This window comes from Meles meles, chromosome 18 (assembly GCF_922984935.1).
Source record: "Meles meles chromosome 18, mMelMel3.1 paternal haplotype, whole genome shotgun sequence".
NCBI lineage: Eukaryota > Metazoa > Chordata > Mammalia > Carnivora > Mustelidae > Meles > Meles meles.
Genome location: NC_060083.1, coordinates 58,273,415 through 58,300,116, shown reverse-complemented (window position 1 = coordinate 58,300,116; position 26,702 = coordinate 58,273,415). Strand labels below are relative to the sequence as shown.

The window sequence follows — 26,702 nt, the reverse complement described above, 5'->3', positions numbered from 1 at the left end:
TTCGTTCGGATGTTCACGGAGCAACCGCCCTCTGTGAGGCCCATGCTGGTTCCAGACGTGTGGGTCAGGCACAGCCCTGACCTCGAGAGGCTCCCAGGGAGACCGAGTAACCGAAGACACACGGAAATCCAATTATCGCCATGGCAGGGGTTGGGGGGGACAGTAACAGCCACAGGTGTCTTGAAAGGAGGCCCCCGAGTTCAGTTCTGAACGAGTGAGTGCTTGTCAGACTCTGAAGCAAGGGAAAGGCCCTGGACAGGCACAAAGTCGTGACAGCACCCAGCACCTCTGCAGGACAGGGGCCAGTGAGTGTGCGGCAGTGGTGAGAGAGAAGCTTCCAGAAGGAGACTGGAACACACCACACCACGTGAAGAAGTGTAAATGTTGCCTTATGGAGAGGAACTTCTAACACGTTTTAAGCAGGGAAAGGACAGTCACATTTACCTAAAACGAATGTTGAAAAAAATGAAGTAACAGAAAAGCTCCGTGGCCTTGGGGCAATTCTCGTGCTGGAGGCAGCCGGGCCTGCACTACAGGGATGGGGGGCTGAGCACTGCCTCAAGCTCTCCCGATTCCTCTCGGGAGGACCTTTCCGTCCCAACGGGATAAGGCTTAAAAGGGACTGCACTGTATTACGGGGGCAAAAGGAAGAAGGCACAGCAGGGAGGTCCCGGCTAGGGGGCCATGCGATAAACGGGTAAAAGTGCCACCTGGGCCCTTGCGGCCAGCCCCATGGGAGCCAGAGCGAGTGAGCAGACGCCGAGACCTTAACTTCTCCCGCACTGCAGGCTTGGCGTACTGGTTCTCACCGTGTAACCGCTGATATCTCTTCACGGAGAGTCAACGCCCGCTCTGTGTCTTGGTCTAGCATGCTGGATGTCAAGGAAGGGGAGACCAAGGGTAGACAGCACAACGTCCCCCACGGCTGGGCTCTGCCGCACCACCGAGAAAGCTAGAGGTACTCTTCTGACCTGGCCACATGACCCTGAGTCTGGGAAGAGCTGTCCGGGGCAGGCTCGGGGTCAGCTGGTCCTCAGAGGTCCTTAGAACCAGAGGCCTTGAGGGGAGCAGGGAGACTCTGCTGTGAGGGACGGGGGCGGGGAGTCTCTGGGCCACCTGTCCCGCCCCTCAGTGGCTCCCTTGGAGAACAGCACCCACCCACCCAGCCATCATCCCCCAACCACCTGATCCGGTCAGGAGTTAAGCTGAGATACTCGGGGTGGCCCGTGCATGGGCCTCCTGGACCTTAGAACCTGCCGAGCTGATAGCATCGCCAGGAACCAGCTGGAATCAGCTTGCTTTTAGTGTCCCTGTCCCGAGGCTCTGCGGAGGCTGAGCCATCGCTCTCTGTCACCTCAGCGGCCTGGCTTGCATGCAGCACCGACGAGAGCGCCAGCTGATGGCTGTAGGTGTTCCTGGCGTCCTCCCTTCCTCACTCCACTCTTCCCGCTTGTGTCTGTGCAGGAAGAGGGTATGGCGGGGGATGCCGGGCACTGGAGCTGGAGGGCAGGGAGGGAAGGAAGTCGGGCGTCCTGAACACGGGAGCCCCGCGGAGAGGAGCACAGGCCGAGCTGGCTCCACCCCTTCTCTGCTGACATCAGACCTTGAAATAGACAGATGGGGGAGCAGGATTCTTTGCCGACACCGAGGTGTCGGCAAACTTGGAGGTGGGGAAGGAGGGGAGACAGGGCTTCGAGCTCGCTGATGAACAGCTCTGTCCACCCGGGTAGAAGAAACCGCACTGACATGCCCCGCTTCCTCGCTAGTCGATGGCCAGGTGAAAGGCCTCTCGGTGGGGCTGGCATGCTGTGGGCTCTAAGAGGGAGCCGAGAGCACCGTCCACAGGGATGCAGGAGGGACCTGCTGGCCCTGGCTAACAAAGAAGGCAGTAGCACCGGGATGCTGCCGGAGCCCCTTCTCTCCCCGGGACACACAGAGCCTGCAAACAGTCTGACCAGAGGAGTGATGTTGTTCTCTGTCTGCACTGGAGCGCGTGAGGCGTAACTCCAGCAGGACACCTGTGGGCGTGGGGCCATCGTCTTCCCCTGGAAGGGGCAAGGCACAGGGAGCCCCTGACGGCTGCCTCCACAGCTGCAGTCTGGGGGCCGTTCTCGCAGGGAGACTGTTTGCCACGGGGACAGGTCCTCAGCCGGCGGGACCTCTCAAAGGGGGGGGGAGGACACAGATCTCCCCTCAGAACTGGTCGAAGGTGCAGATTCCTGGGCCTCGGAGCCTTGGCCCTGCTACCGTGGGCCAGGGCTGGGACCCAGAAACGTAGAGTTTCAACAAGTACCTGAAGCTGGTTCCTGGAACCAAACCTTGAGACACAGCCGAGGCTCATGTTCCAGACCTGGGGGCAGGCAGAGAGCTGGACGGTGTTCCCGGGGGCCGTGCACCTGCCTCGTGTCTGGAGCACGACTTCCCTACAGTGGTGAGGGGGACACGTCACAGCCCCACCAGTCGGCACCCCGCACCCAGTCCGGCCGTCTCTTTCCTCCTTTTGTCAAAGTTTCTGGAGAACGTCTCACTCACTTGGCGGCTGGAGGAAGTCCTTCCCAGAGCCAAACTCACGATGCCCTGCCGCACCCCGTGACCCTCCCCTCCAGACTCACACCTGCTCGGTGGGGAGCTCTGCCGCACCTCCCTCTGCACTTGAAGGCTTATTAAAATGTACCTTGGTCTGCTCTCAGCTCAGCCACGAGACAGCCCCAGCTCATGCTAATTAATCAGATGGCATCATTAATATGCACCCTAACTGTTCGGCTCCCCGATGCCCATCACGCTCGGGCCCCAGGCACCTCTGCCGGCCACAAGCCCTCTGCACTCCCTCGCCTCCTGCTTTCTCCCGTGGGCTGGCCGGAGGTCCGGAGAACACGCCCAAAGACGCTTTTATTTTCCACACGGTTTGCATGGCCAGTGCCTCGGGCTGGAACACCGGCAACACACAGGAGCACAGTTATTATCTTAGAATGAGAGCTTTATTTAATTAAACAATCACTGCTGGAGCCCTGGGGCGCTATTTAGAAAGATACCAGATTCTGCTCACAACAGGCACCCTGTGACAGACAGTGAGCATCCCTCAGTCCCGCAGACCCCGGCTGGGCCCTCCAAGTACCACACGTCCTCTATGCAACGAAGGCACCACACGGGCCCGGGGCAGGAGACGAAAAACGGGTTGGCAGGTACGGTTTCCGTCCTAGTTAACACAAAATATTTACGAACATTCCCCCTTCCTCTAATACCACGGGCAGGCTGCTGGCTTCTAGGTGGTGAGGTTTTTTTTTTCCCTGCACTTTCGGGGGAAATGAAACAGAAAGCGGGGATGAGGGGAGCGGGAGATGTGAAATCAAGCAGGACATCTCCTTCAAGCAAAGTCACTTTTAGTTCTTTACTCAGAAAGGGAAGGCCGGAAGCAGGGGGGCATGGAGCATGGCGATGGCTTGGGCCGCCCTGCTTGGGGTCAGCGTGAAGCAGCTGGAGAGGAAGGGCTGAAAACACACTCAGGTTGGTGGCAGGGTCAGCCCAGGACGCTTGTGAAGCGAGGGGCACCAGACACCGAGCCCCACTCGAGCCGCTCACAGAGAAGGCGCGCTCAAGCCTCTCCAGCTTGGGCTGCCTGGGATCAGCGTGGAGTGCGGGTACGACAGTCCCGAAAAAGCACAGCGCAGAAGGTCCCCAGCAGGGATGAGCGCTCCCCACGGAGACCTATTTGGAAGTTTCCCAACCAAATTGGCCTGCAGGAGTGTGGGCCATGGGTATACACTGACCAAGCCCCACGGAGCTTCCCAGGCAGCGCGGTGAGCAAAGGCACGCACACCCCGGGCCCTCTCGTAGGTGGGCTGCCTGCGTCCACCCCAACCCCACGTTGCCGTCGGCCTGCTTCCACACGCACTGGGCTCTGGGTCGCTGCACCTGTGCACGTGAACACCTGGAGGCTCCCGGTACGAGGGCCAGGCTTCTAAGAGCTCTACTCAGAAATAATTCGTTTTCATGGAGGAACATTTTACACCCATTAGAAAAACCAAGCACTCAAGAGAAACCTGCTGCCAGGCCGTCTGCAAACGAACTAACTCTGTAACAGTAATTAGTTCCATAATTTGTTTTGTGTGTTTGGACTCTGACACAGTGGGGTTTCTTAGCCGCGGATGGCGCTGGGGCAGGAGAGGCCAGAGATGGCACACAGGACGATTTCCCCCACCCCGAGACACCTCCCTGGCTGACTGAGGAAAGGGTAGGGCAGAAGGGTGAGAATCCAGGCCGATTTTTCTGATGTCCGCCCAGGTGCCCAGGAATCAAAACAGCTTGCCCTGGGCAAGTGGTGTTCGTAAGAACGTACTCAGGACTTGCCAGACAATGATTATGGGGGCAGGGACCTGGAACGTTCCATCAGGGCAGAGAGACAAAGTGCCATTATGACGAGGGAGTCTGGGCAGTTTACCTGGCTCAGGAGCTAGGATGTCAGCTCCCCCCTCCCCACCCCACCCCCGGGACAGAGTAGAGAATGCAGGACCCCAACCAATGGCAACGGGTGGCTTCTGAGACTTGGGGGGAGGGACGGTGGGGACTGTCCAGAAGCTGCCAAATTCCCATCACCTGGTATCTTTACTGGGAGCGCAGAGGCGGTGGCTCTGGGGACTAAGTGTCACCTTCTAAGCCGGTGTGTGAGGTGTTGGCTGTGGCAGAGGCAGGATGTGGGGTGATGGATGGTGGGCTTAACGCCAGCAGACAGGACCTGGGTCCCTGAGCAGCACAGTAAAAATACAAGCAACAATCCTCTCCCGGAGCTGGAGGAGGAGGCTTGGCTCCAATACCCAGAGGTGCTGGGGATAAGGTCGGGGGCAGCGGTCACCACGGCCCAGGGAGGTGCTACCTGGGTCTGCACTGAGAGGTGAGGGCTGGTTCCTGGAGCAATGGTGGGCGGCAGCTGGGCAGGCGCGGGGGATGCAGCGGGGCGGGTGGGGGGGGGGGCGCCCAGGTGGCAGCAGCAGCCATGGGCAATTGGCGGGGGCCTGGGGGCTCACAGGGACCCTTGGCAGGAGCTGGAGAGACAAACCGCGGTGCTGGAGTGAGTGGCAGAGCAATCCGGGTTTCATTTAGAAAGGGCTGGGCGGGGGGATGGAAAGCACACCACAGACCAAGAAGCCATCCCTGGGATGAAATATATAGACAGCTCCCTAGGGAAAAAAAAAAAGAAAGAAAGAAAGAAAGAAAACACACGCCTGTCCCTGTACTATTGATTTCCTTGAAAAGGAGAGACAAGCTAATCCTTTCAAGTCAGTCACTTCAATGTGAGCACTGGTGCCTGTTTGAAGTTAGCATTCCCTCAACGTTAGAGACCCAGCTCTTGTCGGGGTAGTGGGCAGAAATGATTCGTCCTCGACCCAGGATCGTGGGTGGAAGGCAGAGGCTCAGCACGAGGGGGAAAGGCTCAGGAGGACACTCTGTGCAGCTGGCTGAAGACACCGCAGGTCTGCATCCCCTCCCCGCCCCGCCACCCCACCACACCAAGCTCCCGGGCCAGCCAGGCACGGGTCACGAGGGCTGCCCTGCCCACCGCACCTGCTGTGACTGCCCAGTGCGACTGGCATCTTCCTACGAGTGGGGAAAAAGAGAGGCCTAGAAAAACGGGACCTTTCTGAGCATCCAGACTGAGCGACGGGGAGCTGACAAGGAGCACATTGTGCAGATGAAGGAGAAGAAAAAAAGATGGGCTTCCCTGGTCGGCTGCCACCCTACAAGGGCACACTTTGATGTTCCAGACCCTATAAGCAAGCCCATGCAGCCAGGAGTCTCCTCCCAGCCCCTTACTGGGTCCCGGACTCATGTGTGTCAGATAGGGCAGGGTGGCTCAGAGTAGGGAAACTGCCATCAGGCCATTTGTGGGCTTAGGGCCCTGCTCTCCGCTTCCAGATGGAGCCAGGCCACAAGCCCTGCGCAGAGACAGCTTGTTGGCCCTGTCAGTTCCCACAAGCCCTCTCGGGCCGCCCTTCCTAGCTAACTGCTGCTGCCTTCCACTCCAGGTTCCGGACGGTGGCAAATCCAGGGGCAGCATCCATGCGTGTCCTACTGGAATTGTGCTCTGGGGCAGCCGGCGGTGACTCCGGAGGCGTGCAGCAGTGCTCCCGAGTCGCCACGTCCTGTCAAGTCACTGCGGCTGCTCAGCCTTGCTGCGCCACGCTAAGTTTCCCTCCTTGCTGGTCCTGAAGGCCTCTAGGCCACCTCCTGCCCCAGAACTGGTAAGAATAAATATTCAAGTGATGGCAGCGGTGACCCACTTATTAGCAGATGCCACAGCCCCAGGGCACAGTGGCTGATGCTGGAAGAACACGGGGAGGGACTGTGGGAGGGACAGGAAACGTCCTTGGGACAACACGTCCAACCCTAGCGCTCACTGAGCGAATGTGAGACGTCGCCCCACTCTCCAGGAGCGAGGGCAGCAAGACAGACAGCGAACCCATCGAGGAGACAGGCAGGGGTGCGGACACGGACCACTGAATGGACATCATCCTTGGGCAGGTCACCCCTTCCCCAGGGCCGATGACCGGGCGCGACCCGCCCCTTCTCTCTGGCCTCAGCAAGCCCCGCAAGTCTGTTATCACGGCTGGAGGACGAGGATGGGAACCCCCCCCGCCTCAGAGGCAGGCTCCTGTCCCTGCCGTGGCCCTGGGGCCCGGGGTATACATTGCAGCCCTCGAGTCTCAGTTTTCTCTGCTGTGAAGTGGGAACACACCACGGACATTACTGAGCAGCCGGGAGGACCCAGTCGGAAAGGAGAAAGTGCGCGGTAACGCATGACTCCCACGCAAAGCCATAGGAAGGGCCGGTTGAGGCCTGGCACAGCCCGGCAGGTGCATCACTCTCCTCTCCAGCTCCTTACAAAAGGGACATTTACCCATTTCAGGAAGAGACCCCTGGGTTTTAAAAAAAGGGACTGCACACCGTCTTACACGCTACAGATGACAAAGACAAGTACTGGTGCGTAAGGCCAAGCCAAGACGGAATCAAGAAGCCGGACTTGCTGTCAGAGGCAGAAACCAGGACTCCCGGTGAGAGCCTAGAAGACCTATCCCAAAGCTAGCTGAGCCCGAATTGGATCGCCCTACGCCTGTTGGAAGAGCCCAGCAGACAGAATGCCCTAAACTCGCCCGCAGCCCCCAACACACACCCCACTTCTTCAAGGGGGTGCCCAGCAGAGGGTGGCAGTCACCCGCCGGGCAGTGCAGGCTGCCATCTCTCCCCCGGGGCCACTCAGGCCCTGGAGGTGGATCTCCCGGCTCCTGTGTCAAGGCAGGATGGCAAGCCAGGGTGACCTTGTCCTGTCCCAAGGCAGCCCACGAGGGGCCCCGCTCCATACCATCACTTTGTGGCTGAGTCTCCAGCCAGGATGAGCTCCGCTCTGCCATCTGCGTTCCCGGCTCTGCCTGGCCGGCGCCTGCTGGGCTGCCGGTGACCCAGCAGCATCTGTCCACCTGTAAGAGGCCACCGCCGCTCCTGTGTACCGGGAGGAGCTTTCAGCCCTCAGGGAGTCTCACTGCGGGCCCCAGGGCTTCCCTCTGACACTCTAGGGGTGGCGGCACGGCTGGGACGAGGAAGTGAATGAGTACTTGGCAAGGCCCTGGACTTCTGGCAGGGGCTAGCGGCACACGCCCTGCTTCGCAGACACTCAGGACGGTGGGATTCCTGGACGGAACAGATTTATGACAAGCCTAGCATGACTTTGCCAGTGGTCTGTGGCTCCTTCTCATGGCACCGGGGAGAGCCAAGGGCTCAGTTCTGACTGTTTTGTAGCAAAGCCAGAGAAGCTCTGCAAAAAGAGTCCCAAGACATTCCCCCAGCCTGGAGGCAAGGTTACTGGTTTGAAAGAGTTGGGGGACCCCACAGTTTCCCACGTGCCCCAACTCTTTCCCACTGATCCTTCAAAGGTGCAGGAGGGGCGGCTGGTGGGGTGCTGAGAATCCAAGGCCAGCTGATGGCGGGTCTTGATGTTAATTCTCATGGGCTCTCGCCAGGGCCCAGGTCACTGCTGGCTCCAGCTGCAGTGGCTTGTGGGCACGGCTCTGGAAAACAAGTGTGACTCACGGGACGCCTGCCTCCTAGCGCCCCACTCTGTGGCTACTCCAAGGAAGGAGAGGGAGAGACTGACTCACATCAGCTGCACTGGCAATCACAGGCTGTGGACGGAGGTCGCAGGGTGGAGGGGAGGAGGAATTTTCCATCTGTTAAGGTCAAGGGCTTCGGGAGGCGACCGGTAGCGGCTGGTGGGACAAAGCTCCCTTCCTATCAGGATGCGACGCACAGGCTGGCCTCTGGGAATACTTAATACCCCAAATATTCTCATTCTATGTGTGCATTTCAGGAGCATTCTGGGAAGACACAGAAAAGACTGTTTCCAGAGGACTTTCTGGAAACCACAAAATAAAAGCCTGTATCTTTATTCCCCAGAACGTCCCAAAATAGCTATGAAGAGCTGGTTATTACGGGGCCCGAAACACGCCTGCTGTCCACCTGACACGAGGATACGGTGTGCACGGGCTGGGGGGCTTTAAAGCTGCCTGCCGCCTTGCCCCATATTTTGGCGAAGTCTCGCTGCCGGCAAAATCAGAAACTGCGGGTAGAAAGAGGTGCAGCGGGAGCCTCTGGAAGGGACCGACAATCTTCTGAATGTGAGCGACTGAGTGGGGGGGAGAGAAGTACAACCCTCCTCCTTAATGATCTCAAGAGGCCACCGGATGGAAGGCAGACATGCGGCTGAGCCCCGCCGTCAGATGTGGGAGGGGAAGATGCCCGTCAACTGCGACGCAGAGCTCAGGACCAAGAAAGGAAACCTCCACTTTCGCCAATCTCTCCCAGGTCTGCGGGTGGACGCCCAGCACCCAGCATGGAGGGGCGGAAGCCACAGAGCCCGGGAGCCACACGCAAAGCTGTAGAGTAACTCCCGAGAAAATGTGGCGATCCGTCTGCCTTAAATTCCTCCAGACGGGCAGAAGAGCGCATCGCGACAGAACCCTTGCTGCGCGCCCGGCGGAAGCCCCCAGTGGCCAGGCGGGAGGCAGGGGAGGGGCCACCACCAGCGAGAACAGGTTCTGCTTCCTTCACCCTTCCCATCTCTGCAGCTTTCGCGGGCCGGGCGGCAGTCAGCCCTCGGAGTTCTAAGTGCAATATCCGAACAATGACAGCAGTAATTAATATCTGTCTGCTTTCCTGAACGGCTCCTTCTGTTCGCCAGGGAGCCACCGAGATGCAGGGAGGGAGGCTCCCCTCCCATGGAAGGTTTACAGGAATAGAGAAGGAACAATTGAATAAAGCAATAACCGTGCCTCTAAATAATTTACCAGGCGAATGGCAGCGACCAATATTCCTAGTACTGGGCATCTGTCTTCCTGGGGAGGGGATGCACCAGGCAGACTGGGCACAGACCCTAACAGCCTCTCCTGGAAAGAGCACCTGGAAAAGCACCTGAGGTCTGGTTGCTCTGGCAGGTCCCTCTGCCCTGGACATGCACCTGTGTCCGTGCTGACTTGTACCCTTTCCTCCATGTCCTCCATCTGCTAGCTAGAGATTGAGGTGGGTTGTTAACAGTCACTGATACTTTTGCTAATTTTATCAATGACTGTTTGTTGAAATGCTGAGAGGCTAACAGGCCCCAGCTGTGCTGCCCTCCAGGCTGCCCCCCCCCCCCCCCCCCCGCATAGGCTGGGGGAAGGGAAGTGGGGAACTGCGCCAGGGAATTAACTTGCCACCAAATTCCCACCAGACCTGCGGTGGGGAGATGTGAGATGCGATTCTACTAAAAGACAAGTTTCTGGTCACAGGGGAACACACAAGACAGAAACCGGACCATCTGACCCCTCCGGCAATGCAAGAGAAGAAAACCAGTCTCTGCCCGGGCCTGGGCCACAGGCTGGCTTCAGCAGGGCCACAGGGCGGGACTGGGAAGGCAAAACCGCCCTCCGGTGGCCCTCGGTTAACAAACTGTGACCCCGAGCGCAGGTGGCAGGGCCCGCAGAAAGAAACCTTTCCCAGGATGGGGATAATTAAGTCAAGGGCCAACTCCCCGAAAGGCTCGGCTCTCTCCGGAGCCCCGCCTCCCCCCACAGCAGCTAAGTGGCCACGTGTCAAACTGCGTGTCACCTCGCACACCTGAATCTGTGTCAGGGCTGAGGACGACCAAGAAGAGGCAGAGAATATTAATAGATGCTGCAAAAGGGCGAGGGGAGCGTTTCTGAGTCGCGCGCACAGCAGGCAGAGACAGATAATGGCCTCGGCTTGGTGTCTTATTACCCAAGACCTGTCCGGCATGGTCTCCAACTCCAGCCCGGCCCTCCTGCCCGTGGCACAAAGCAGTCGAGAACAGCCTGGAGATTCATCTCCCCCCGCCTGTGGGGAGGAGGGGAGACAGGCACAGAGCTGGACTGCTCCTTCCCCATCCGGAGAGCCTGCGTGCGCTCAGGGCCAACCGTAAGACGGCTCCGTCCTGCCTGTCAGTCAGGAAGCCTGGCATCTCCCATATGCTCTTGGGCTGGCCGGGAGTAAGGTCGGAACACGGCGAGTCTCCAGGAAATGCATTCCGACGCTCTTAAAGAGCTGTGCCAAGGGTGCCCCTCACACCCCGAGCTCAGTTTACAAGAGTTCACAGCCAGTAACTGGCAATGACCTGAACGCCAACCCCAAGCCACGGGTGACTGGGCACGCAGCTATGGTCTCAGTACCGTGACGCGGTTTCTGGCCAGGACCACGGCCCCAGCGACTGGCCAGAGCGTGAAGCTGGGGAGACTCTCCGATCGGGGAGTAGAGTCTGAAGGCCCCCGGCCAGCCCGGCTGGGCAGGCGTCGAGGCGAGGTCACTCACCAGGTAGATGCGGTAGGCGTCCACACGGCGCAGGGGCCCCCAGCACGGGTCCGTGTCGTTGTGCTTGCTGTCGGCCTCCACACCACAGGATTCGTTACTAGTGGCGCTGCTGGTAAAGAGAAGAGTGGCTCAGTGTGGCTCCGCTCAGCGGCAAGCAGACAGGAAGGGACGTTACTGAGCCTCCGCGCCCCCCAGAGCTGCTCCCGGGCCACCCACCTCACTCGCCAGGAGTCAGTCTCCTGTCCTAGGGCAGGTGCTATGGGCTTCTGTGGCACCAGTCCCCAAATCATCTTCCCCAGAGGGCAGGGACGGGGACAGCGGTGTAGGGCGAGTTTGCGAAGGACAGAAAAGGGCCTCGGGCCTCTCCGTGCTTTAGGTGCTGGCACGTTTGCCTGGCGCTGGGCTGCTACCGGAACCTCTGCCCTGACTGGCCGAGGAAGGATGTCTGGCTACAGCTGGGGGGGGGGGGCACTCACCAGGTCACCTGCATCAGGGAGAAGGGCACGGCGGCAGCGTAGATGGCCAAATCCCCGTACAGGTACGTGATGATGCAGAAATAGAACAAGTTGACCCCCACTGAAAGCAACAGAGTCACCGTCAGGGAGTCACAGAGGCGCCTGGGTTCCTTCCTGACAGGCCTCCACTTCCTCCACGCCGCTCCTTTCTCCAGGCTGTTTACTTTCTTTCTTTCTTTTAAAGATTTTACTTATTTATTTGATGGGGGGGGGACACAAGCACGGGGAGGAGTGGAAGTAGCAGGCTCCCCACTGAGCCCGATGCGGGACTCGATCCCAGGACCCCTGGATCATGACCTGAGCCCAAGGCAGACACTTAATGACTGAGTCACCCAGGTGTCCCAAGGCTGTTTCCTTTCTACACAAAGAAAACAACTAAGTCCCGTGGCCTGCTCTGGCTGGCTCCACCGTGATGTGGCGGGACACACGGCTGCCCGTGACGGTCACTGCAGAGAGGTGAAGTGGCCAGAGTCCTCAGAGGCTCCGAGCGTGGGCAGGTGCAGGGCAGCGTGAGGCAGGGGGCCGGCTGCGGAGGGCCGGAGGGGCCTTCACGCTTGGGACAGGCTGCCTGGGCAGGAGGAGGAGTGAGACCCTGAGTCGGGAGCCTGAGCCCAGACCCTGCTCACAGCCACCCAGGACTCTACGAGAAAGGCTGGTACTGAGGCCCCGAAAAGCAAAGAGAACCAAAAATGGTTCAGCTTTTGAAGCTGAAATCAAGAGGGTAAAAGCCCCTGATTTCCAAAGACTAAGTGCCTCATTCGGGGTCTGACGGATCACCAAGCCCCGGGTGGGACTGGGGTGCGGTGACTGAGGGGACAGCAGGCGGGGGCGCTCAAGACGAGCTCACGGTCAGAACGTTTGCCAGGGAGGACGCTGCCTTTGGAAGCAAACCCGGCTCCCTTCTCCCTCCAGTGGGGTCCGGCCCAGGTGGAGACACCGGCTCCAGCCCCCGTGCCACCAACCGACCTCGCTTCCTGGCCGCGGCCAGTCCCTGACCATCTCCCGTCCTGTACAGTGAGGATCCCTCTGTGCTAAATTCCATCTGTGATTCCAGCTTTAAAGACCAGGTGTAACAGCTCTGAAAAAAGCGTCCAGGCCCTACCACCTCAGGGTCATGGCCACAGACAGCCTGTCTCAAACTCCTGTTCAGACTGACTGCTTGTGTTTGATGTCACGGGTCTCAAGCTCCTGGCTTCTCTGAGAACAGAAAGAAAAATGAAGTGACAGGTCCCTTCTAATCCTGGTGGCTCAGAAGAGCCTCTAGGGGGGCACCTGGGTGGCTCAGTGGGTTAAGCCGCTGCCTTCGGCTCAGGTCATGATCTCAGGGTCCTGGGATCGAGTCCCGCATCGGGCTCTCTGCTCAGCAGGGAGCCTGCTTCCTTCTCTCTCTCTCTCTGCCTGCCTCTCTGCCTACTTGTGATCTCTCTCTGTCAAATAAATAAATAAAATCTTAAAAAAAAAAAAAAATTAAAAGAAGAGCCTCTAGGGTCCCCAAGGGGAAAGCTGGGGACATGTTCCTTCTGGGCTATTTGAGGTCAGCTCTGCTCCGAGGAGTCTGGGGGAAAAAGACAAGGAAAATACGGTTCTTGCGAGAACCCCAGAGGGCCTCGGATACCACCGATGTCCAAGCTCAGTGTTCCCTGAGGTCGGGGTACTGCTCACCCCCGGGGCCCCAGGTACAACCTGTGCCCAGCTTGTCTTTCTGCTCTGACGCCAACGCTGTCCGGGGCGAGGCACTGTCCCCTCCCCACGCACCCTGCTCCACTCGCCTGTGACCGCAGTGTCGGCTGTTTACAAACTGCCACTGGCCCTCCCTGATCAATACATGTCATTACTAGACACAAAACGGGAGGATCAATGAGCTTCCTGAGAAGACAGCCATGACGACGCCTGGCATTGCTAGTCACAAGAAGTGAGCCGGGACCCCAGGGGGTGTGTTGGGGAGGGTGGCAGTCCTTCCCAAGAGAACGACCCTCGATTTAGGAATAGGGCAGATGGTGGGTTTCACCTGAGAGTGACTCTGCCTCGCCACCCGCCCCCAGGGGCATCTGACAAGGTCTGAGGACGTCCTAGCTGTCACGATGGGGAGGTGCTACCCAAGTGGGCGGAGGCCCAGGGTGCGGCTCAGCCTTCCACAACACACAGGACGGGCCCCACGACAAAGAATGAGCCAGATGTCAACGGTGCCAGGTATGGGAAACCCTCAGCAGAGAAGGTGTCCCGAGGGTGAGGCTGCTCTCGTACAAGTGTGCTCCTTTTTTATTAGATTTGGGTGAACTAGAAGTCTAGTCTATAAGGGGAGGAGAAAAAAAAAAACCAATAAAACAAAAACCCACTGGTTCCCAGAATTGTTAAAGAAATCAGGGCAGACTGGGGGCACCTGTCAGTTGTTAAGCGTCTGCCTTCAGCTCAGGTCTCAGGGTCGTGGGATCCAGCCCCGCATCAGGCTTCCTGATGCTCAGCAGAGAGTCTGCTTCTCTCCCCACCCCACTTGTGTTCCCTTTCTCACTGTCTCTCTCTGTCAAATAAATAAAATCTTTGAAAAAAAAAAAAAAAAGAAAAGAAAGAACTCGGGGCCGACTGTAAAACACGCTAATCGGAAAGGAGGTTTCAAAGCTGTGTGTCCTCTCTCCGATGTACATCTTCCTTCCAAAGCCCACATTTGGAGGGGGACTGTGTGTGGCTGCCAGGAGGAAATGTTCATGCTCTTATCTTCATCTAATGAGATAGGGAGAGAGGGAAAACACGGACGGGCTGCACACAACCAATCTGGTCTTCACGGATTCTGGAACCCTCCGTGAGGCTGGTAGGAAGGGTGGGACCCAAACCCTCAGACAATCTTTGGCTGATGATCATTCTCTTCCGGACTGGATGGTCAAATCACACCACCAGTGATAAACCGAATGCTTAATGTCCTGAGAAGCAGTCCGGAAGACTCTGGTTTCTACGGTCCCCCAGGCTCCGAGTGACTGCAGTCACAGTCAAGACTAGAAAGAACCAGGGAGATGCCACCCTTGCAAACAAGGGGCTGAGACAAAGGGGCAGAAAACCTCCCAAAGACCCTTACAGAGACGAGGATTTACTGAGATCGGTCCGTCTGTCTGTGAAGGGGAAACGGGCAGGTTTGGGCACTAAGAAGCGAAGCTCTTAAACAGCTCATCTTCCCAGAGAACAACATTTGCGTGGAGGTACACAGCGCTGTCACTAAACATCAGAGCTGGGGCAGGGGCAGGTGGGGTGGCGAGGGCTCCTAGTAGATGCCCAGACAGCAACCCGCGCATGGACTCCGTGCGCCCTCTGCTGGCCACCAGGGCACATGAGACGGAAAATGAGAGCGAGAGACAGGTACGCACACACAGGGGAGGGCACGGTGTAGCCCTCCCTCAGACGTGCCTGCCCTGCGGTGTCCTGGCCTCAATCGTCCGCAAGAAAAGGGAGACAAGTCAGAAGCAGTCAAGCAAGAGGCACAAAACTGCCAGCCGGCTCCACTGGCTTCCCTCCTTGAGAAGCTGCTCAGGATTCCTGACCTCTACATGCAGGAGGAGCCTAGTCCCTGCCTCTCTCCTCCGGCTGATGGACCCGGCGGGATGCAGGAAAACAAGGTGAGTGGTTCAGCCCTCTTGCGAGCGGAGGCGGGGGTGGGGGGTGTGGGGGTGTGTGTGTGTGTGTGTGCGCGCGTGCGCGCAGACAGTCTGCTCCTCTGCTCCCTGCCCCACCCCTAGCTGCCAAGGTCTGCCGGGAAGTACCCCCCCAAGCTTTGCCCTCGCCCCACCTTGAGAAAGAACTCATACCTTTATTGAAGAACATGGAGGCCATCTGTCCCATTTCCACCCGGTCTGTGATTTCAAAAAGGTTCAGAGATCCACGTCTCTCTGTGGAGTCAAACAGACAAGGAAGAAGCGGTTTTCATTCGGAAAAGCTCCCAGAGGAGGTGCTGAGCTCACTAAATTTCCAGAGTAAGGAAATCCTGAGCATTTCAAATTCTTGTGAAAACTTCTCATGTCTTCTACTTGAAATATTTTAAAACAGTCTACAGAAAGGGATCCCAGGGATGCTTGCTATGGGTGGGCGGCCTGGAGCTGGAACACCAGGCCTTGACTTGCTGGGTGGGACTGGGGAGGGGACCACGGTGGGACAGGAGGACCAAATGAGCCACCCCACATTGATCCGAGCCCCGGGCGCTGAGGTAAGTAACCTGCCCAAGCTATGAACGTCAGCAAGCGGGGAGGCCAGCAGGGTGAAGCCTGCACCCCAGGCTCGTGCTCTGGCCAGAGGGTCTGTGCAGAGACTCCCTGTCCTCTCTATGAAGAAAGGGAACCCTGTGGACCAGGGAGGTGCCAGCCTGTCCGGAACCCCAAGACTTACGCACTGACAGGATGGGCCGTTTCTCTGCTCGCTCATAGTTGTCCCGGACAAGGACATCACTGTCGGAGGCCGTGGAAGAGTCGTCATCTTCCTCCTCCTAGGAGGGGTGGGGCGGGGAGGGGGAACAAACAAGGGAGAAGGGGGAGGGGCACATGTAACACTCCAGAAAACCCATGGAAAATAGAACCCATTTCCTTTCTTTCTTTCCAGAAGGTGTCTGACTGGGGGTCCCCCCAGCCCCTCCACACTGCCGTGCTAGGAGGTGCGGACACTCAGACGTCAGATCTGAAGCTGCAGCACAGTTCTGGGGTTCAGAGTGATGAGCGAGCTCCAGGTAAGGGTTCAAGAGACCCACGACATGACGCTGAGAGCAGAAGCCGCACCTTTTCACGAAGCTATGTGGCTGTCAAGCCTTGGCTCCGGGACAAGGGTCTCGGAGTGGTGCAGTGGACACGAGCCTGCCGTCTGCTGGGAGGGAAAGAACTGGGCCCCCAGGGCTGCCCGTCCTGGCACACGACGGGACCCAGGCACTGCATCAGGCTCCGCCCGGAGACAAGGACAATACACACACCTGGTGGTTTTCCGTCCTCTTCCAGTGGAGCTGAGCGTTGGCTGCCGCCATGGCTTCTACCACGAAGGTAGTCGTCACGAAGCTGCAGGGCAGGGCCACGCGGGAATTGCCAAAGGCAGGTAGGGGTTGGAGGGGTACAAAGAAACAGGAAAAACCATTTTAAGACCTGACCAGACCAGCAAGCCCAAAGCGTTCTCTCTTCTGAGAGCTGTTCCCTGGGGAACTTTGAGATGCATCCGACCTGATAAAATGTGTGTGCACGTGACACCAGGCGCGCTTGCCTTGATGGCCCTGTCTACGTTTAGAATGTGACTGGCTGCCCGGGAGAGACGGGTGTGCAACAGGGGTGGGGGGTAGAGTGTGAGCCTGGGGGAAGGGGGTTGTGGGGCGATGCGATACCACACACCAAGAAGGGGCCTGCTGGGGGCAGAGCGGGGAGGAGGCCGATTCCCAGGGGCTTCTGAAAGCTGCAGGGCAGCGGGCAGCTCTCACCGCTCCTTGCTGGGACCCAGAGAGGGGTCAGCTCCAATGACAGGCACTAACGGACAGCGCGCAAGCGTGGGGAACTGAAAAGGGACATTTGGCTCCAGAATGTGTTTGTCTCCATATTTCCTTCCTTCCTTTTCTGGCAGTACCTTTCCTTTCCTCATGATCTAGATGATGTAAAAGTAAGCTTGCATTTTTACGGCTGGAACTGAAAGGGACACTGGGACGTGGCAGCAGACATTAGTTGAGGGGTCACACAAGACTGAAAAGCATCTTCACTCTTCCTCTCAGCGAAGCTGGAGAGGCCCAGACGTCAGCCAGAGAGCACGGGGGCTCCAGTCAGCAGAGCTGCTGTCCGTAGACCCGGGGACTGCGTCCCTCTCTGTCGAACCCCAGCAGCATGGTCTCCTTCTCGAGACTTCACCCCTGCCCTCCTCGAGCTCCCTCACCTGCCGCACGCTGACCGCTCAGCCCGACCGCTCAGCCCGCACCTGCTCTATCTCGGGGGCTGGAGGGCAGCTGGCTCTGAAACTCCCATTCCAGTGCCTTGGCACCTTCTAGAAAGGTTTCTCATTATCTTGCTTAAGTGACCATTTGAAGGACTTTAGATTTTCGCTTTTTTTGCAAGTAAAACTGGAATCAATCTTAGTTAAGGCATAAAGAGGCTTCTCGTGGTTGCATGAAGCCAACTCATTGATCATGTTCAAATATTAATGGGTTGAGCAAGGAGGGGACATGGCAGGCTCTACTTGGGGGCCCCCAATAATCACTTCCCGTTCAGACGGCTGCCTGTGCTGAAGGTCCTTTAAAGGGGACACCACCACAGAAGGACAAGGACTTCTAGGGCTCTTGGCTGCCAGGACCCGCAGGATGTAATGAGCCAACAGTACCCCAAGGATGGCCGCAAAACTCCCAAAAGAAATGGGGTGCAGGAACAGAGAAATGTGGGTGTTCTCCTATCCCACTCAGCCTCTTCGAGGTCCTCATTGGCTTCAAATATAGCCTGTGTCATCCTTCCCAGAGCACCCCTCCTTCCTCCTTCATGTCTGCCGAACGGCTGCCCTCTCTGACCACCGACCACCTGCCGAAAACTGCCACGGCCCCCACCTCCCCTGAGCCTCACCCCCCAGGCTTTGTAGGGTTTTTTCCACGTCACCCATCACCTTCCAATTTACTTTACAATTCTCTTACTATCTCCACTCCTTACGTCTCCCCACAGAGAGAGAGAAAAGCCTGAAAAGCAGTGATCTCTGTTCTGTTCACCCAAGAACAGGGCCTGGCGTCACCTCTCCCAGGGGAGGTGCCCCTGGGGGTTTTTCCAGGTGTTCCCTCGCCTCTTTCTGGCAGCTCATGGATTCGTACCTGGAAACACATAGTCTTAAATCCCTTACGGGCCCAGGGTACTTCCACGCAGACTCCCTGAGAGGAAACTCAGGTAGGCTCTCCCCTCTGCGGAGCACAGCCGGGGACCCCACACACGCGGCTCAAGGAGCAGGAGCCCCTGAAAGTCTGGGAAGGCTCTGGGCCCCGGTTCGCTGCCAGGCGCGAGGAGAGGCTAACCGCTGATCACGCGTGCACCTGTGTGCCTGCCACCGACTCCGGGGACCACTTGAAGCAAGTTCTAAATCCCACACCGACTTCCCTTCTCACCGCAGACATTCGTCCCATCTTCTTCTGCGGCTAGGTGGTATTTTCTCGGAGAACAAAAATTAACGGTACCATTAAGAAAGTACACAACCGGGGCAGTCAGCCAGCTGGGGAAGCAGTGTGGGCATCACGTGAAACACTCCACAGCCTGGGCAGACGGCGGGACTCTTCACTGATCAGGCTGTGGAATGTTCTGCTAGCACGAGACCTGGAGACCTTTGTGTCTCCTTTCCCGTTGCTGGGCCACCCTGGCTGGGATTCACCGGGGACATCTGCCTGCCCCCACAGGCACGCTTCCTCGTGTTAATGATGAGAAGTCAGGGCTCCCTGGGCAGGCTTCTCCCGCTCCACACCCCCCACCCGCCCCGTGCCAGCCTCTTACCTCATGAAGCCCAGGAACACCAGCAGGACCAGGCTGACCAGCCACCCCGCAGTGGCAAAGGCCTTGGGCATGGTGAGCGCACCTGTGCCCACGATGAGGTTGAACATGTACACCAGTCCCACCTGGAAGCAACAGAAGTGACAGTCAAGGCCCCAGAGGGATCAACTCCCAAAGACGAGCCTGGTGACAGCCAGACTGGAGGCAGGGAGGCGAGACTTGAGCTGGGGAAGCGGGTCAGAAGGCAGAATTCCTCCTGGGTTCAAAGCAGGTGCGCTCTGCCACCGGCTGCTAGGGAAGCGAATGCCAACACTTCAAAGGCTCGGGTCCCACATTCCGTCGCTCTTCTCAAGGTGTCTCTGCTGATCGGTTCCTTCTCCGCTTCTGCTGTCACCACCCCACCACCCTGTCGTTTCCTATTATTCAAACGGTGCTGTGGAGGTTAGCTCCCTGCCCAGCCAGGCTGGAGGCTTCCGGAGGACACAGAGCCACACTGGGGGACCTGGCACAAGGATGAACCTAGTGCTGACCTACAGAAACCTCCACTCTTCCGAGACCTCTGAGCACGTGACCCAACCCTGTTCCCCACCCATTCTTGCCGTCGTCCTGGATGTTGACATTCACGCTGCTTCCTTTCCCCCACCAGCCTCCCCACTCCCTAACTTCAGGGATTTTTATGAAAACGGAGATATAATTCACATGCCATAAAATTCACTCTTTAAAGATATTTGCAAAATGACATAGCTGACAAAGGAATAGTATCCAAAATACATAAAGAACTTATACAACTCAACAGCTAAACAATAAGTAATCCCATAAAAAAAAAATGGAGAGAAGTCATGGACAGGCATTTCTCCAAAGACACACAGATGACCACGAGACACAAGAAAAGATGCTCAACGTCACTCATCATCAGGGAAATGCAAATCAAAACCACAATGGCGATCACCTCACACCTGTCAGAATGGCTGCAATCAGCAACACAGGAAACAACAGGTGTTGGTGAGGATGTGGAAAAAACACAACAGGTGTTGGTGAGGATGTGCACGGCTGGTGGGAATGCAAGCTGGTGTAGCCACTGGGAAAGACAGTATGGAGGTGCTTCAAAAAGTTAGCAAGAGGGGCGCCTGGGTGGCTCAGTGGGTTAAGCCACTGCCTTCGGGTCGGGTCACGATCTCAGGCTTCTGGGATCGAGCCCCGCATTGGGCTCTCTGCTCATCGGGGAGCCTGCTTCCTCCTTCTCTCTCTGCCTGCCTCTCTGCCTATTTGTGATCTCTCTCTCTGTCAAATAAATAAATAAAAATCTTGAAAAAAAAAAAAGTTAGCAAGAGAACTACCCTATTCTCTGGTAATTACACTCCTGGGTATTTACTCCCCAAATACAAAAATACTAATTCAAAGGAATGCATGCACCCCTATGCTTATAGCAGGATTATCTATGACAGCCAAATTATGGAAGCAGCCCAGGTGTCCACTGACAGATGAATGGATAAACAAGAAAAGGTACAGGTGTATAGTGAAATAGTATTCCCATCAAAAGCAATGAAATCTTGCCATTTGCAATGATGTGGTTGGAGCAATGATGTGGTTCCACTAAGCAGTGGAAGTCAGAGAAAGATTTCACTCATGGGGAATTTCAGAAACAAACGAGCAAAGGGGGGAAAAAAAAGAGAGGAAGGGAGGGAGGGAGAGACGGACAAATGAAGGAATAGACTCTCAACGACAGAGAACACACTGATGGTCACCAGAGGGGCCTGGATGGGGGGACTGGATGAGACAGGTGAAGGGGACGAACAGCACGTCGGTCTCGGGGAGCACTAGTGACGCCCAGCATGCTGAGTCACGGTACTCGACGCCTGAAACGGACAGAGCACCGAATGGTAACTACGCTGGAATTAAAACTAAAAACTCAATTAAAAAGTTCTTTCCAAGGACACAGTTCAGGGGTTTCTAGCACAGTCACACGCTGTACAACCGGCAGCACCACCCAATTCCACTTCGTCACCCCCCAAAGCGAGCAGCTACCCACCAGCAGCGGCCGCCCTGCCCCCGACAACCGGCCTCTGAGCAGAACTGCCCGGTCACTGACCTCCAGTTTTCAACTCTCATTCCCACCAACTCGACTCTAGCTGTTAACTGTCATTTTCCTTTTTTTGACTCTGGCAGTTAACTATCATTTTCCTTTATCAAGCTCTCAACCAGGAAATGCCCTTCTCTGAGCTGAAGCCTCCGCAGCCCTGGCCATTCCCGCGGACGCCTGCGGTGGCCCCACCCGCCCACCCCAGGCCACCCCCTCCACTCTGGCGTCACTTGTGTTCTTCGGCATCATTTATGATGGGCTAGTTCCACGAAGCTCGGTCTACCCCTGCCTCATTCCCTCCCCCGCGCCCCTCCCCCAGCCTTGGATGGTCCTGGCACCTGCTTTCTCTGCTCCTTATACAAAGATGCTAAAAGTTCCTGGAAACTTTCTTTTTTCTTTCTTTCTTTCTTTTTTTTTTTTAACTAGAATGACTGGTCCCACAACATATGAAAGGTTCCCTCACCTGTGCTCCGCCAGCATCAGACTGGCTTTGTTCCACCCCAGGCTTCTCGGCATCTCCCACAAGAAACCATCAAACCTCACTCTTCGTGCCCCAGCCCCTGACCCCACCGCTCTCAGCTGAAGGCTGTGTCCCATGTTATGGGGGTAACTGAGGCCATCTGACGTGCCCTGCCCATGCCCCACTCCCCCCTTGCTCAAAAATCAGTGTCTGCATCCTCCCAACCCCCTCCTTGCCCATGGGAAACCTGTGTCTTTCCTTTGGGGGACTCTGCATCCAAACTTCTGGGCTCAGTCCTTTCTGGAATCTTCCCCTCTGCCTACAAGCGTCCTTGACACCTCTGAAACACAATTCTCTTATTTCTCTCAACCAAACTCATTGGAGTAGCTACCTACTTCCCCTGCCTTCGTTTCTAAGTTTCCGTACTTTGTGGTTCCCATCCCAGAGCTCTTTTGAAACGGCATTCTTCAAAATCACCAGTGACCCCCCTATTTGCCTAATCCAATGGCTTTCGTAGTCTTTACTCCTTCTTATACTCTGACATAAGCGGTCTCTTTTCCTCTCTCCTCATTTCCCCCTCAGCCACTTCACTCAGTCCTGAGGCTTTAACCACTACGGCTGGACAGAGGGCCACCAGACCTCTCTCTGCACCAGCCTTCCTGCAGACCACAAACCCACTGTCTGCCAGCCACCCCCGCCTCCTCCCTTCTGTGTATCTCAGCGCTAGCCATTCTCCTTCAGAAGAGGCTTCTCTGGCTATCTCTGGTCCGATTCCCATTTAATTGCTTCCACCCTGGGCTGGGACAGCCACTTCCTAACTGGGCTCCCTGTGCTCTACGACATCGGCTGACTTAGCTAGCTTTTCTGTTAAAAACCTGTTTTTGTTAAAAACAACAACACAACACTTCATCTCTGGGAACACCTACCCATCTCTCATTTTTACTTCCCCGTTCTTAGAAATATACACTTTAATATATTTTTAAAAATTTTAAAATATAACCATGTACTGACTTTTTTTCTATCAGAAACACGCAAAATTGGGGCCATTTTCCTAACCTCAGTCAGAATTTTTTTATTTTAAATAGAGCTGGGGGGAGAAGTGATTAGGGAGGGACAGACGGAGGGACAGACTTCCAGGCAGGTGCTGAGAGCACGTCTGAGGGCTGGACAGGAAGGCATCCCATGGACGGGAAAGAGCTCTGCCCACTGTCCCTTTACTCTTGGCAAAGGGCACCCGCCCCTTGTCCCCTGCCCAGCCCCTCAAATCGCACCCAACACTCGGACACATTCTAACGCTGCTTTTACCACAAAACCCTTCCAGTCCTGCTCCCCTCTTTTGAACCCTGGAACAAGAACACTTATGTCCTAGTTTGGGTTTTCGGTGTTATCTTTCCCCACTGCCCCCCGTGAGGCTCCCCGTGGCCCGTGTGTCACTTCTCAGGGTGTGTGGCACACAGTCTCCAGCTAGGAATCCTCCGCCGAGCTGACTGGACCTGGCCAGGTCTTCTCTGACGTAAGTCCCAGTCTTTGTCCCGTTTTAAACATCACAGTCCCCGTTTGATCCCATAGACAGATCCCAAAAGGATTAAAACAAGTTTGAACCGTGTTCCTACAGCTCCCTGCGGCTTTGTTCTCTGCGTATCGCTTTTCTGAGCAGTAACATTTAAGAAGGGTGGACCCTTTCTCTTTATGGAAAATGGCCCCAGTGAAGGTTCTCGTGATGCAAGCAAGGAGAAAGTGATGGTTCTTAGCCAAAAGTTTTATAAGGAAATGGAACAGTACAAGAGGGATCTGTGAATGCAGCGATGCCTAAAGGTCTTGCGATGGAAAGGTCAAGGGTCCATCACACAGCCCAGCCTCAGCACTCCTGACATTTGGGGCCAGATGTCGTGGGGCCGTCCTGTGGACTGTAGGACGTGAGCGGCATCCCCGGCCTCTACTGACTAGGTTCCAGTACCCCCCCAACCTTGCACCTGTGTTGTGACGGTCACAAATGTCTCTGGACATTGCCCAATGTCCTGGGGTGGGGTGTGTGTGTGTGTGTGTTTGTGTGTGTGGTGGGGGGGGGGCAAGACGGCCACCAGCTGAGAACCACTGGGGATAAACAATGAAATAAACACACTCTCAACAGACACTTCGGGTAAGTCTCAGTGCCAAAGATCCTTCAAGAACTTGACAAAGGAGCTAACTGGGGACGGACAGTTGGGAGCAAAAGTAGAATAATTACATTTGTCTTATGCCATCGCTCTCTTTTAGTTTCAAAGTAAGAACTCAGGGCCGAGTGGGGCTCTGGGAACCCTGTAGGGTAATGTGAGACCTTCTGCACCTCCCTGGTGAGAGTTCAAGCCGCTCGACCTTCAACAACGGTGCCGGTGTGGACCGATTACGAGGGCTATGAGCAGGAGGCGAGTCGGAGCTGAGCCACAGCAGGTCAAAGGCAGCTGTGTAGGCGGGAGGAGGGGGAGGAAGGAGACGGTCTCTCCTGCCAGTTGTGTGGGGCCGACCTCCGGGAAGGTGTGGAAGAATCAAGCCCCCCGCAGGCCGAAGTGCCTCCTGCCGTTCTCCCCCACTCCCTGGATGGCAGGCCTGCGCTCCGTGCTCAGGGAGCTCAGGGCAGCGTTCCTGCTGCCCTTCCTCCCACCCAGCGGGCTCACCCACAGATGGGCGTGAGGCGGGCGTCACGGGCGGTTTTCGTCCACTTCCCCAGTGACAGTTGTCAAAGGAAACAGAAGGCAGCAGAGATGCAGAAGCAATGACTAGGATCTAGGGCTGTGAAACGAGTGACCTTTCCTTCGAAAGCAACGGCAACGATCTTTGACAAGACTGGGCTGGTGGGGCCCTCAGCAGCCCACATCGTCCCCTATTTGGGTCCCATAATCTCTGCAGCCCTGAGCGGCTCCTGGTCCCCCTACACAGGGAACCCAGACATGCCTGTTTCGGGATCACTTCCAGGGGGACGTGCGGGCCTGAACCATGTAGTGAGCCCAGCGCTGCCACCGAGAGGGCCCGGCACCAGAGTCCCATGAGGCTGGCCTGCCCATTGCACACAATTTACACAGAATAATGCAAGCTAAGGCAAACATCCCGGACGCCCTTGAAGAGGAAAAGAGCGGACAACAGGGCAACACTGAGGTAGGAGAGGGGCTTTGCGTTGGGAATAACCCCCGTCATGGGCTGATGCACCTCCATGAACCAAGTAAGTGCTCAGTGTCTCGGCTTCCCAGGACCTGGAGAGCAGGTCCGGGCTGCACTGAGCTGAGCAGGGGACTCAAAGCAGCGTCTGTAGTGAAGTGAGTTCCACTGCTTTCCTGGGCTCAGCGGAGGGTGAACTTATGCCCTTCTCCTGGTCTCACGAGGGATCGAGAACCACTCTCCCTAGGGAAACCTGAGGAAGAAGGCACGGTCTCGCCTCAAAGCCTGACTGCAACTACCGGCTAATGCCGCCTCACCACCCAACCTCTTCTCTACATTCTCTCCATGGGTAGGGGTAGGATAAGAAAACGCAAGTTGCTTGTGGCACATGCCCAGGGTATGCCCTTAAACACAGACCTCAAATGAAACCAAACACACAGGGAAGTTGGGGGTGGGGAGCAGAACCCACTGAGACTTTTAGGCCTCACTGCCTAATTTCCTGTGTACATGTGTGAAATGATTATGCGAATAACTGGAGACCCCAGAAAACTGCATGTCAAAGTTTTTTCCTTTCTAAAACCCAGTTACAGAAATAACTCATCTTCTCATCTCTAAACCAATACGTGTTCTGAGCAGCAGCAGGGAGGATGGCAACTTGTACGGACCGTGGGGACATTTCACTGCTGATGCCGAGAGGAGGCTATGAGCTGTTAGACAATTCCTCGGATGAGAGGGACACGATTAGATTCGGTCCAAAGTTCAAGAAACACTTTCCCTTGCTAAATTATGGAGAGAAAGGAGTCTCCTTCGGTGCTACACACACAAGACACAGACCCAGCTTCAAGACCGTGATGTCAGAAAGGCTTTCTGCCAGCTGTTTTCTGAGATGTTCTCTTATCGATCGCACCACAGCCCCGGAGTCTGTGCGGTCAGCAGAGACAAAGCAGGGATTCCCAGACTAGGGACTAAGTGCATAGCGGGGCAGCTGCTTAAGGTTAGGTAAATTCTAGAAAGAAGGCTTTTGTTACTTCAGGCAGGGCTGCTAAGTATCCCTGGGATACTTAGTAGCACTGTAAGTCAATCACTTGATTATTCTAATCCTCCAGCTAGGTATCCAGCAAGAGAACTCTGTGATGTAACCAGAACCAACCTTTCGTTACACAAAGAAGATACACTGAGCACACCTGTGCGAGGTGGGGGGGGGTGGGTGTTTTTGTGGGGGGGAACACAGACCCAACACAGTAAGAAATCAATCCTTCTAATTGTTCTAATTACAGACTCCAGCAAACTGCACTTGGAAGTCTCTGCAAGCTTTCTCTGCCTCTTACGCCATCCAAGACCATAAAAGTTGCATAACTGAAAACTCAGCTGGCAACCAAAGTACTTTCAAACTGCTGAGATGGGCAAACCCCGAGTCAACAGCTGTCAATCACCATCCCTGAGCAGCAGCACAGTTTACAAGTGCTGGTGGCCCCGACATCAAGATCACAAGGAATCAGCAAGTCAGCTTTGTTTCCTTGACCACACACTCTGACCAGCATCCAACACATGAACAAACTCTCATCACATGCTCTGAGCCAGGACAGCAGCAATATGGCTGTAGCCGAATGGCGTTCCCCTCCCTGGCTTTCACCACGGTCTCAAAGCAGCTGTCCTCTGTAGTATGGTCCAGGAAGCATGGTGCTTCTCTAGGATCTCGTGGCAACAACGTGGGTAAAACAGGTTCTAAAAGTAAAACTCACGTAGGGAGAATAGAGCTCCCCAGTCTCTGTGATTTCACCGGCCATTTCCAAAAGTGAAGAAGGGTCGCTGGGCAGCCGGGATTCCTCAGGTTCCTTCCCTGCCGGGGCGGCGGCTGTTGCAGCTCCCTAGGGGGAGAGAGAGCAGACTTCCAACTTTCTGACAGGTGCCGCTGGCATGGGGGGGCCAGTTCTGGAGAGCAGCCTTCCACCCCCCCGCCCGCTACTTTTATTACAGACAGGGCCTCAACGCCTGCCATGAGACAGCCCTGGAAGACAGACCTGGGTGGTTTCCTCTAACTTTTCCCTTGCTGTGCGGTGCATGAAGGAATTCCAATGCCCCTCAGACTCCAAGTGACAGAAGGAGACCCGCAAGCCACTAAGTCTCCCTCGCCACGAGCGTCCCCTCTGTACACTCTGTGAGGGCATCCACATTCCATGCCAGGAACGGCGAGCTCACTACCACACACTGCAGTCCAA

At 56.3% G+C, this 26,702-nt stretch overlaps 1 protein-coding gene across 2 annotated transcripts in view; it reads right to left on the bottom strand.

Moving 5' to 3' along the window:
- TMEM104 (transmembrane protein 104) overlaps nucleotides 1-26,702 on the bottom strand; it is a 54,086-nt gene that overhangs the window by 27,039 nt on the left and 345 nt on the right. The window contains exons 2-8 of one of the 2 annotated variants that reach the window (XM_045985330.1): nucleotides 26,226-26,351; nucleotides 18,815-18,936; nucleotides 16,300-16,381; nucleotides 15,729-15,825; nucleotides 15,155-15,235; nucleotides 11,325-11,424; nucleotides 10,849-10,957 (exon numbers count right to left, since the gene is read on the bottom strand). In XM_045985330.1, coding sequence (XP_045841286.1) covers nucleotides 10,849-10,957; nucleotides 11,325-11,424; nucleotides 15,155-15,235; nucleotides 15,729-15,825; nucleotides 16,300-16,381; nucleotides 18,815-18,936; nucleotides 26,226-26,270 — 636 coding nt within the window. In that variant the 5' untranslated portion in view covers nucleotides 26,271-26,351. The remainder of the gene's footprint in view (nucleotides 1-10,848; nucleotides 10,958-11,324; nucleotides 11,425-15,154; nucleotides 15,236-15,728; nucleotides 15,826-16,299; nucleotides 16,382-18,814; nucleotides 18,937-26,225; nucleotides 26,352-26,702) is intronic. The other variant, XM_045985331.1, reaches the window with a different exon arrangement.